The 12,184-nt window shown below is 42.4% G+C and overlaps 1 protein-coding gene across 1 annotated transcript; it reads right to left on the reverse strand.

Annotated features, from left to right (window-relative positions):
• Positions 1 to 1,310: 1,310 nt before the first annotated feature.
• Positions 1,311 to 3,616, reverse strand: LOC113330212. The gene is made up of 2 exons (XM_026577063.1): positions 3,430 to 3,616; positions 1,311 to 2,817 (listed from the first exon to the last, which is right to left on the reverse strand). The coding sequence occupies exon 2, from the start codon at positions 2,763 to 2,765 to the stop codon at positions 1,647 to 1,649; it is 1,119 nt and encodes a 372-aa protein (XP_026432848.1). The 5' UTR covers positions 2,766 to 2,817; positions 3,430 to 3,616; the 3' UTR covers positions 1,311 to 1,646.
• Positions 3,617 to 12,184: the final 8,568 nt, after the last annotated feature.

A 12,184-nucleotide genomic window follows, 5' to 3' on the forward strand; every position in this document is an offset into this window, starting at 1 on the left:
GGGGTCAGAATTATATTTTGATCATTTGACGCATGCTCTAGAGGTCACACTACAAGTTCATTGGTAGAAAACTAGATCGCAAAAGAAGAAGCATTTCAATATATTGGATTAGTCGTCATAACTGAATCTTTATGTGTAGTGTTTATACTCACTCTTGTTGGTATATATATATATTTGTTTTCCTAGCTAGAATCAAGACATTGTGGAACAGATAATGCATAATGTTAGAGGTTGATGCGATATATTTTTCGCTATCATATTTCGTCTTCTCCTAACTAATTTTTGCTCCAAAACATGTGTGTTGTGCATAAAAGGCGATGACATGGCTTCCATGGAGAAACCAAACTCCTGTAATTCTCGAAAGAGTTCCTTGACCAAACTATCTTCTTGTATTCTAAATCCTCTGACTTGTAATTCTCTGACTCTTGGACCAGCCTCTCAATATCTGTCTTTGACGGCCTCCCCTAGTCTTCTATATTTCTTTAGAATTTCTTGTTTTTTTTTTGACTTTAAGGGAATTGATTCTGGTTCATGAATTTTTAGGTTCATTTCAGTAGGTTGTAGTTCACAATAGATACTAAATGTTAAAAGCATTGGTGACCACCAACTACTGGTCTAACCATGACCTACTGGAGTTTTGAAGCACAAGACACACCGTTTGACACTTCATCCAAGCATGCACAATAGCTGTACTACAAGACACAATTCCTTCACTCCAGCAGTAATTTCTGCAAGTAATCCAATTCTTGCACCACCCCGTTTTCAGATATATTGCTGTACCACATTGAATGTGAAAAATGAGTTTCCAACAGTAAAATTTCCCCTGACTATCTCCCTGCAGATAGATTCAACCAAGGATTGTAACATCTGCTAAGTCAAATCCTAGCAGGAAAATGATGCGACATACCTATGCAGGCAACAAATAGGAAGAGCCACCTGTGCTGGCAAGTCTGGCAGACTATCAAATGTTCGAATTTGAGGGAAAATTAGATGCAGGAAAATAACAAAGTCACAGACTAGCATAAACTCATCTGGATACCAAACAAAATATCTGAATATGAATAAAAGGCCAACAAGCAATTCTGCATAATCACATTATGGGCATCAACACTCAAGTGTTGTATGTTAGGCCCCCCTTCCACTTTGACTTGGGTTAAAACAATCCGACAAACTATACTGCAAATCACAGCAGACTCGGATCCCTTATTACATGCAGTTTGAAGCTGCATTTGCACACAACTTACCACAAACAGACAGAACAATATGTCACAATGAGTATAAGCTGTGCAGCTATTGAAATACAAAGAAACTTAAAAATAGATTGTATCCCCGAAATAATTACACGATTAGGTCATATTTAATTATGTAAGCAAATCTTACACTAGTTACAGGTGAACATATGAGCCTGCGGTTTCTAGACACAAGCAAAGTTTATAGCCCGCAAAGCTCGGATATCTGAACTAAAACCAAAATATGCTAGAATCTCAAAAACTATAACTAACATCTATATCAGTATATATAATATGCTAGTTTTTTGTACTTAACATGGATTGCTGAGTTCTGATAGACCTAGATTGTTTACCCAGTTAAAAGGATTTCAAGGCTTCTAAGACCAGATGTTATAGGTATATGTGTTGATCCCCACCTCATAACCTAGGCGAGAACCATGTCTTACCACATTTCAAACATTCCAACTGATAGCCGGCAGCACGTCCTGGTCTGAGGATGTTGCTATGCAGACCCACTTTCTTCTCGCTGCATCTTGGGCACGGAATATCCGCCGTATCCATATGTTGCTCCTCTGGTTCTTCTTTGGCTGCTTTCTCTTCTGCTGACAGACGTCCTTTCCTTAACTCCTCTGCTGTCATCTCCACAACTGCCGAAGCTTCCAACTCGCCATCAATCAAACGTCTAGACAATTCTACAGTACTCTTCAGGTTAAAACGCAACTGTCGCATTTTTTGCTGATACTTCGCCAAATTCTCACCTCGAGTTCTAAAACAGGCCTTCTCTAGAGCAACTAACGCTGACATAACAACCTTAGGATGGTGACCTCTGGATGCTCTATAGGCAATACAGTTTATTTCCTCGAAAAGCAGTCCCAGGCATTTATCTCTCACATCATCTCCTGTAAGTGCCTTGGCCAAAATTGCACCAATATCATAAGCATCCTCCTCTACAGGTATATGTGGTTGATTTTCCTCCACCTCCTCCATAATCTCACCTTCCTCCAAAGAATATTCGGCTTTCTCCTCTTTCATCTCCATGTCATATCCCAGCAGTTGTTGAGTTTTTAGCAGATGATGATCAATTTCAACTTGTTTATGCTTCTCAAAATCCCTATCTGTTATCCACCACAGTACTTGTTCTTCATGATCATAAACCCTGAGTACAATGAAGCCAGGATTCTGTGTACGAACAGGAACTTTGTCCACCGAGGGAACAAAATGCACTATACAAGGGTGCATCAAACACACACTCGGGATCTCTTCCTGGTGAAAACTATAGAACAGCTCCCTATCATCATACCGTTGCCACATTCTACCATATCTATCTGCTACATCCTCCGGTCTATACAAGTAGTGACACATAACCATCAATTCCCCATCACTATCTTCTGTTATATGCTTGATAATTGCAATTTTAGGCTTTCCATTTTCATCATCTGGTGCTATAAAAGTAGGATCACCAACTTCGAACCTAAACTTCTTATTCTTAAACGAGTTGCAGTAAGATTTCCCTGAACTCATCTCTGAAGTTGACATCTTCAATAGTAAGTTGTCTTAGTCCTTAGACAAGTGCAATCCTTTAATTTCCCTGTGAAAAGATTTCAAATGTCAGACACATTCATTCTCAAATACCAGTCCTAAATTCATAAATCCCCAACACATATAAAACAATCTGAAGGGCTATTTCGCCACTGATCAACCCAAAGATTTTCTCCATGGTAGAAACAAATTAAGCCAATTAACTCATACACACTATTCATGCTGGGCAATTGCCTCCAAGTTAACATACTCTTCACCTAATTATCACATGCTCAGAGTCATAATAATTAAGACAACTTAAACACTTATTTCCTTGAATACAAAATTACACCCAACACACACAAAATTTGAACAAGAAATTAACACAATATTAGACCTACAACAAACAAATATAGAAGGAGAAATTAACAAAAAAATCAAACCTAAAATAAACAAAATTAGAAGGACAAATCAACAGAAAATTAGACCTAAATTTTAAGATTTCTTCTGCATCTTCCAGAACAAAAGGGGGAAATGGCCATAGCGTTAAATTAACACTGTAATTATGCTCAACCCATGTACAGACAACAATTAGAACAACCCAATAAACAAAATAAGAAACAAACAAAGGGTTTCACCACTAACTCTTGAAAAAGTGCAGAGAGGTGATAAAAATTAGTACCTAAAAATCTTGGTCTGTGACTGATGATGAGTGCTTCTTGGCAACAAGCAAAAGATGGAAAAAAAAAACAGAGAGTGAGAATGAGTGTTTAAATGGTAAGAGAAGTTGGAGAATGTAGTAGAATATGAAAAGGGCAGAAAAGAAAAATGAAGTTTACATTTTCCGAGAATGTGGAATTTGAAACAACTTGTATCTGGAAAAATGGGTTTTGAAAATGAATGAGGTGTGAAGAAGATAAAGTAAGTTTTGAGTGGAGAATTAATGAATGAAACGGACTGGCAGGTAAAAAACAAATGATATGTATTTGCAGAAACTGTTGGTTTTGCAGAGGAAGCTTGGCAGAGAAGATATATAGCTGAAGAGGAAAATGTGAGAAAATGAGTCGATGGCGGTGGTGGGTTGTTTTTGACGTGACAGGACAGGGCCACGTGATATCGGCTGAGATTTTGTTTTGATATGCAGCATACCTGATAGAGGTGAGGTGCTAGTGCTACCTACAAACACTGGACTCTGATGGTCTATGCACCACCACCTAAGAAAGCTCGTGGAACTATATCAATGACATGTTTGGTATGACTACAAGTTGGATTAACTTTCATGGTCAAAATTGAAATTAATTTTCATGGTCAAAGAAATCATTTTAAAGTTGGGAAGGTGTTGAGACGTCAAAAGAAAAAGTTAATTTTGGAAGTCATGAATAAATCGGCTGTGCTAGACACCCTGAAAAAATTTCGGTGACATCACAGACAGAGAAGTCCCCGGGACCCATTGGAGAAAATGGAGTGGTTTTTAGTTTTTTATTTTCTATGGGTCTCCTTTTTATTCTTTGTGTCTTGCTGTGATTCCACCGTGAAAAAATCACGGTGGATCTAGCATTTTCGTGAATAAATAGTGATTGCTTTATTGAAAATAGTAGATAATTATTTTTACAAAATCCCTATCTGATGAGACGCTTGCTTTTTCCCGCGTGCTTGTTTGAATGGCAGAGATTTTTGAATCACTTTTGATTAGAGAAGGAGAGAGCCACTACCCAGACAATAAAACTTCAGAAACTCTTAACTGACCGAGAAAAAAATAACGCAAGAAAAACCGCTTCTCACAGCCCAACCCTGCACGTCTCCGGAGGGCACCGTCCCATTGGGACCCACAAAAAGAAGGAAAAAAATAAAAAAAAATAAGAAACTGTGAAAGGCGGTTGTAACCTGTTCTTTTCTCTTGGTCTGCAGAGAAGCACTGATAAAATTTTGATGACTCAACAAAAAACTCAGAACTTGGAAAAACTGAAAAGTTAAGGGTATGAGGTATTACAAAAATTCTCAACGAACCGAGAAAAAAACCACAAAAAAACCGCCTCTCACAAACCCATCCACTCCTGTACGTCTCCCGAGAGACGGATCCCACTGAGACCCACAAATAAAATACAAAAAAAAAAAAAAAAAAAATTGCGAGAGGCGGTTTTGCTTTAGTTTTTCTCCCTCGGTTCGTTTAGAACCACCGGAAGTATCAACATTCCTTGAAGGGTATTTCAGATGCCCCTGATTCATTTTTTATGTGAATTTGCGGTAAAAAAAATGTAGAACAGCTAGGAATCACCTAATTTTTAAAGTCATCAGTAAAAATAATACGAATAATTTTTATCTCGAGTAATTATTTTAAAATTGAGAGGTGGTTTGGAACCAGAAACATTTTTATTTTTTCCTTCTCAAAGTTATAAGTCGTTCCGTGAACCAAAATAATTAAAATCTGCTTTGTAAAAAGTAGATTTCTTTATTTTTACTGATCATTTTCAAATTATATTCACAACTAAGCAAAGATCATGGAACCAATAACATGTTTGGTATAATCGTAATTTGAACTAAGATGTAGAAGGTGTTGGACTTTTAAAGCAAAAGTTAAATATAGTTTGCCTCATTTTGAAGTAGATTTTTTTTTTTTGGATTTTAGAAGTCATTTCAAAGTAATGTTTTCGGATAATTGTTTAGACAAGTTCAACATGATAAAAAATATTTTTGAACCTTTTTTATTTGATGCACACATACTTACGAATACTAGAGAATAGTCACTACCCAGACACCAGAGCTTCGAGTCTATCGAGAAATATGATTGAAGAAAAATCCAATCATACGTACATTTTTCAAAGTGTATTTTTGTAGCCATCGGTTCGGTGGTTCTAGGAATCCATGATAAAAAAATACATTGAACAAGTCAGTACCACCTTATTTTTAAAGACATCAGTAAAGTGTAAAGATAATTTCCAAATAATTAAAATTAAGAGGGTGGTCAGATGCTAGAAATAAGTATATTTTTACCACTCCAAAGTAAAATTCAATTCCGGGACCAAAATAATCAAAACTTACTTTACGGGAAAAAAATGTTTGTAAAAGTCATTTCCAAATTATATTCTCAAACTATTATTTGGCTTTTTGACTTTAATTTGTCCAAAAGTAACTTCTAAAAATGGTTCCAAATGTATAAGCAATTTCAATTCAAAAGTCTTGAAGCAAATTAGGATTTTAATTTTTTAGCTTATAAAATTCGAACATTTTTTAACTTTGTAACTTTTTAGCTTTTTAAATTCTGAATATTCTCTAACATAATTTTTAACTTTTCGAATTAAGTCGTAAAGTTAATTTGGTTCACAGATATCACTTCCAAGTTACATCAAACTAGCTTTTCGATTTTAATTAGGTCTAAAAGTTACTTTTTGTTTGAGGGTGAAAACGGTTTCTGCTGCTTTCAGTAATTTCGTGCGAGTGGGTCAGAAACGAGTCTAAACCCTAAAAAATGTACTGCAAGGGAGTACGTTAGATTCGAGAGATCAATTTGTACAAATCCAGCCTAAACCAAGAAATGCATGTTCCAGACTTGCTTCGGTCACAAAGAGGAGGAGAAGGGTTCGTTTTGGGGAGGGAAGCGAAGAGAGTGTTGAGACCAAAATAGTCGGTTCTGGAAGAGTAGTTGTTTGACTTGTATCATAAAGTGAAAGCTAACATATGGGAAAGCTAACAAGTGATTTCTGAGTGTTTTATGTTCCTGACCGAAAATTTGTTGTTCGGTGGAAATAGGTCAGACCTATTTGTACAAATCGAAGTGAAACGTACTCTGGTCTCGTAAGAAATGGAAAACGGATGAGTAAATGGGAGGAGGTGGTAACCGGTAACGCCTGGAATTGATGTTCCATAATGAAGGAAAGTGTTTCACCATTACTCCCCGTATTTACTAACCGCCTCATCCTTATGACACTGTTTTGTAATGGGCGTAATATACGCCGCACGCTGTAAACCGCCAAACTAATACCCAATGAAAATCCCCCAGTTTGTGACATGTGTTGATGTCTCGAGTGTTTTTATGAAAAACACGTAGCATATTGCTGAAGTTTGGCAAGTTGAGCTTGGGAGACTTGCCAGCTCGGTGGTGACCTTCGACGGTCGAGATTTTGCATCTTGAGAGGATGGATAGCCGTTGATTATTGCAAACCTTCGTTTGGTAGACAACGACATGAAAGCGTGGCCGGCATGGCTTTAACATGGTTTGGCATGGCCAAGCTAGGATTTTGGCATAGTTTAGGCGCGGCCAAAAACTAGGGTTTTGGCGTTGTTTGGGCGCGGCCAAAAACTAGGGTTTTGGCGTTGTTTGGGCGCGACCAAAATCATGGATTGGCGTCGGGCCAAAGGTTTCCATGTGTTAGCTGGCGACTTTGGACGGCTAAGATCTGTATCTTAGATGGAAGGGTGGCCATCGATTGTTGCTACCCTTCGTTTTTTCATCCAATGGTCGTGTAGGAGAGGCTGGCATGGATTTGGCACAACAATACGGCTGGCATGGTTGGCATTCCTTGGCGCGGAGGTGTGGCTGGCACGACATTCCATTGGCACATGTGTCATGGTAGGCATGCCTTGGGGCGGAAAGGTGGTTGGCACGGCATGCCATTGGCACATGTGCCATGGTTGGCACGGCATGTCATTGGCACATGTGCCATGGTTGGCATGCCGTGGCGCGAAAAGGTGGTTGGCACGGCATGACATTGGTACATGAGGCATGGTTGGAATGCCTTGGCGTGGTTTAGGCGAGGCCAAAACTACGGTTTTGGCGTTGGGCCAAAGGTTACCATGCGTTGGTTGGTGACCTTGGACGGCTAAGATCTGCTTCTTAGATGGAAAGGGTGGTCGTTGATTATCGCAACCCCTCGTTTTGGCAGCCAGCGTCGTGCATGGATGTGGCATGTGTTAGGCGCGGCCAGGCTAGGCATGGTTTAGGCACGGCCAAAACTAGGGTTTTGGAATAGTTTGGGCGCGGCCAAAATGAAGGTTTTGGCGTTGGGCCAAAGGTTACCATGCGTCGGCTGGCGACCTTGGACGGATAAGATCTGCATCTCAGATGGAAGTGTGGTTGTTGATTATCGCAACCCTTCGTTTTGGCAGCCGTGAAGGAAAGGCCGGCATGACATGGTTTTCCATTGGCACGGCGATGCGGATGGCATGGTTGGCATGCCTTGGCGCGGAGACGTGTCTGGCATGGTTTGCTATTGGCACGATGGTGCGGCTGGCATGGTTGGCATGCCTTGGCGAGGAGACGTGGCTGGCATGGTTTGCCATTGGCACGGTGACGCGGATGGCATGGTTGGCATGCCTTGGTTCGGAGACGTGGATGGCATGGTTTGCCATTGGTACGGTGGTGCGCCTGGCATGGTTGGCATGCCTTGGCGTAGGGACGTGGATAGAATGGTTTTCCATTGGCACGGTGGTGCGGCTGGCATGCCTTGGTGTGGAGATGTGGCTGGCACAGTGGTGCGGCTGGCATGGTTGGCATGCCTTGGCACGGTTTTCCATTGGCACGGTGACGCGGCTGACATGGTTGGCATGCCTTGGCGCGGAGAAGTGGCTGGCGCGGTTTTCCATTGGCACGGTGACGCGGCTGGCATGGTTGCCATGCCTTGGCGCGGAGACGTGGATGGCATGGTTTGCCATTGGCACGGTGGTGAGGCTGGCATGGTTAGCATGCCTTGGCGCGGAGACGCGGCTGGCATGGTTTTCCATTGGCATAGTGACGCGGCTGGCATGGTTGGCATGCCTTGACGCGGAGACGTGGCTGGCATGGTTCGTCATTGGCACGGTAGCATGAAAATTAGGATTTGTTATAGATGATGTTGGTCGATGCTAAGGGTTCTGTCGTGGAACATGACACATGTAGAAAAAAGGTACCCTGGTAATTATTACGTAGGCATGCTGATTGGTTCAATAAATGTGCAAATGGTCATAGTGACGTCATGTCATATGTACGATTTTACGATTTTAACCCTAATCTAAAAACCACCATCAATATTAAGTCCCCTGCTTAGCTCGGAACGGGATCTTTGTTGTGAGGTAAGCATAAGAGGGTGACGTGCAAGGACAAAACCAAAATGATAAGGCGTGGGAAGATGGTCAAGAAGACTCGGCTAACCTTTTTCGAGAGGTACGGAGAGTTTGTGATTCTCTTGTTGGCGGCATAGATTCTACTCGTGGTGTTGCTGGCTAGATCGTGAAGTGGTGAGATGTAGACTGTCGACTTGGATTGGTCCCACATCATATGTGCTGGGCTAGGGAACGCAGAGGTGCTGGCTTAGCGAGTTGTTGGCGTTGCTCGGCTCGGAATAGGAGCCGTCAGCATAGTATTGGCTTGGAATGGAGCCGCCAGCGTAGTATTGTCTTGGAATGGGGCCGCCAGCTAGTATTGGCTTGGATTGGGGGCGTTAGCGTAGACTTGGCGTGGGCGTTGGCTTTGGCTTGGTAGCTGGCACGGTGTGGCGTGGGCGTTGGCGCGGACTTGGCATGGCGCTAGCTTGGACTCGGCACGGCGCTGGCTTGGACTTGGCATGGTGTGGATTGCTCGACGTGGTGTTGGCTTGGCATGGGCATGGCGCGGGCTGTTTGCACGGTGGTGGCTTGTCTTCGCGGGACCGATTGCCTCTTTTTCTTACTTAACTCAAATAGGAAGTCCTTTCCTTATTCAAACTCCAAAGTGTCACGCCTATAAAAGGGGTCGGCCTCTCTCCTTTATTTCACACCTTTGTTCTTATGTCCTGGCTGCGCGGTAGCAATAAAGTGATCAAGTGTATCCCAGGTATGTCTTCTTGCGTTTCCTCTTCAAAAAAAAATTCTTGTGTTGGTGCAACCCCTAGCCATAGATGTACCTTTCATGAACTTGTAGAAATATTGTTCTTCTGTATTGGTGTGAACCCTAGCCGTACATATACTTTCCATGAATTTGTAGAAATATTTTGGCGTGAGTACCGTAGTAATGTCGGCCACATTAATTATTACGCAAAGTAGGCATGCATGGGCAGGTAACTTCCACCCATTCCTTCCCCACGAAAACCCAGTTTCTAGGGTTTCCTACCTTTCCTTGGTGTGGCCGTGCGTGTATTTTCCGCGGTGGAGCATGATTTCTTGGTCGGGTACGTACTTTTCGTTGCAAGGTATGGATTTGCAGGGAGTATGCTTTCAATGGCTTCAAAGGGTTTGGTAGTCTCCATTTCTTCGGTTATGCATGTTATGACTTTGCAACTTAAAACAAGTTGGCTTGCGTCTAAAATTTATTCTCCATTACTGACAAGATAGCTTCCATGCACCTTGTAGTAACTTCCCATTGTTTTGTTTCCAGTATAGTTACCTCGATAGCGAAAGCGTAAGAAACTTTCGTTAGGATGTCACCTAAGAAAAGTCTTGTTGTACCAAAAGACGTTGGCAACTCTAAATCAAACACGGATGATGAATTCTTCACGATGTCTTCTGCCACAGCTAGGAGAAATCATCCCAAATATGTGCCGATTCTTCTGACCGGTTCGGAAGATGAAAGCAGGACCCGGTCGGTTCGACTAGAGGGTGTAATATGGTGCTGTCTCCACAAAGGAGAGTACTCTGGTTCCCCTATTTAATTTAAAATCAGTTTGATTCCATTGCGTTCTTTCGACAAATGGATGTGATTCATGATAAGCCAAGACTGTGTAAGAGCTAGCTTGACTGGGGTGCAAATCATTGATGTTGTCGCGGCCTCTGCAACGCTTCAAGTAAGGAAAGATATCCCGGATCTGGTTGCTTTCATCTCAAGGTGGTGTCCAGGTACTCACACGGTCGTATGTAGGTGGGGCGAAATGACTATCTCTTTTGAAAGTGTGGCTGTTTTGCTGAATCTTCCCATAACAGGAAACCTCGATATCAAGTTATCAGAAGATGAAGAAGAGACACGCACCGATCTGGTTGCGAAGTCGAAAGGTTTCGTTCAGAAAGAAAATGAGACGAGGTATTTCTATAGCTTGTGGGTGTCTCAATGGTTTCCCGATGAGTTGGAGTCAGATCAAAAGAATAGTACGCTTCATGTCGCGGCATTCTTGGCTCTTTGGTTATCCAGAGATATTTTCGATGATGGCTCTGGTAGGAAGGAAATAAGGCCGGAACTTATCAAGCTTGCTATAAAATTAGCGAAAGGCGTCGTTCTCCCCATTGGCGGCATGTTTCTTGGTTCTGTGTACACACACTTGGATCATCTGGTTACAGACATGCGTGCTTCAAATGTCTACATGAAAGTGGACTCGTATGTCCATGACGCTTTCTTCCAGGCATGGTTATGGGAGCATTTCGATAGATACGCTCCTAAACCGTTGGATTCACTTTCCGAAGCTTGCGGCGGTTCGAGGATACTTCGCTAGTCGAATAGGATCCCAAGAGTCGGTTCAAACCTGGTTGATTTTCTCGACAATTCGTACGCGGTCAACTTTCGCCCGTGGGCCCCGGTGTGCGTATCCATAGTTCAAGTTAACACTTTTTCTTTTGCTCCGAACATGTCTTTGCTCTCTGACGAAAGGAATATGAGTGTTGGAGAGGTTGTATTCATGCGAAGTTGCGTGCCTGGTTGTATACCGTCTTTCTTTCGAGGATTGTTCCAAGTAGTCTCCTACAATATTGATCGGGAATCTCGACATATGGGATTTGACCAAGGAGTCCCTCTTTGATTCAGAGAATCCGTTGCCCGTCGTTCTCGACGCCAGTGCCCTAGCGCCGGGTAATAGTCTCCGCTTCTTGCCCTTGGAAAGAAACCCATCGACGACTTCCAAGTATAATGCGTACTGGCAGGATGAGTTCCTTGATATCCAAGGTTTCGTGAATAATACAGTGGAGAATACCCGCGGTAAACCCTCCCCTGAGGTTTTGGCAAAGCACCCGCTGTTGAGGGATCCTTCTTCGACTAAGCGAAAGTCCCCTAGTCGGGATGCGGACATTCCCCAAGCGAAGGAACGAAGGTCAAATAATCGTGCAGGTGGATTTCGGTCAGGTCCGGCAGATCCGGCGGTTCTCGTGACTTTCAGCTCTTCTAATATCTGGGTATGCGTCATCTTATCCCCGGCTTAGCTGGATTGTTTAAATCTTCATTTCATTTCTGAATATCCGTCTTAGCGCTTTGTTCAGGGTCTCAGCAGTGTGAACGCCTTTACCCAACTTGCGTGTCGTCAGAAAGCGGCACCTCTTAAGGTTGAGGCGGAGGGTGGCAATGCTGAACTTGCACGTCGTCAGAAGGAGACACTTCTTAAGGCAGGGGGTAGAAATGTTGAACCTTCCCACGGTGAAGAGGAGTCTGAAAAGGAGGAAAGATCTAAATCTGAATCTCGTGATGACGAGAATAGCTCTTCCGACAACAGTGCTGAGTCTTCTTCTGAAAGCGGATCAGTGAGTCTTCTGCGCATCTTTCTTTCTTCCTCTTTTTATTTTTTTTAAGGTGT

The sequence above is a fragment of the Papaver somniferum genome, unplaced genomic scaffold (genome assembly GCF_003573695.1).
Source record: "Papaver somniferum cultivar HN1 unplaced genomic scaffold, ASM357369v1 unplaced-scaffold_117, whole genome shotgun sequence".
Lineage (NCBI taxonomy): Eukaryota > Viridiplantae > Streptophyta > Magnoliopsida > Ranunculales > Papaveraceae > Papaver > Papaver somniferum.

Excerpts from the sequence above, each read along its gene's own strand:
- LOC113330212 (XM_026577063.1), bottom strand. The coding sequence starts at position 2,765 with ATGTCAACTTCAGAGATGAGTTCAGGGAAATCTTACTGCAACTCGTTT.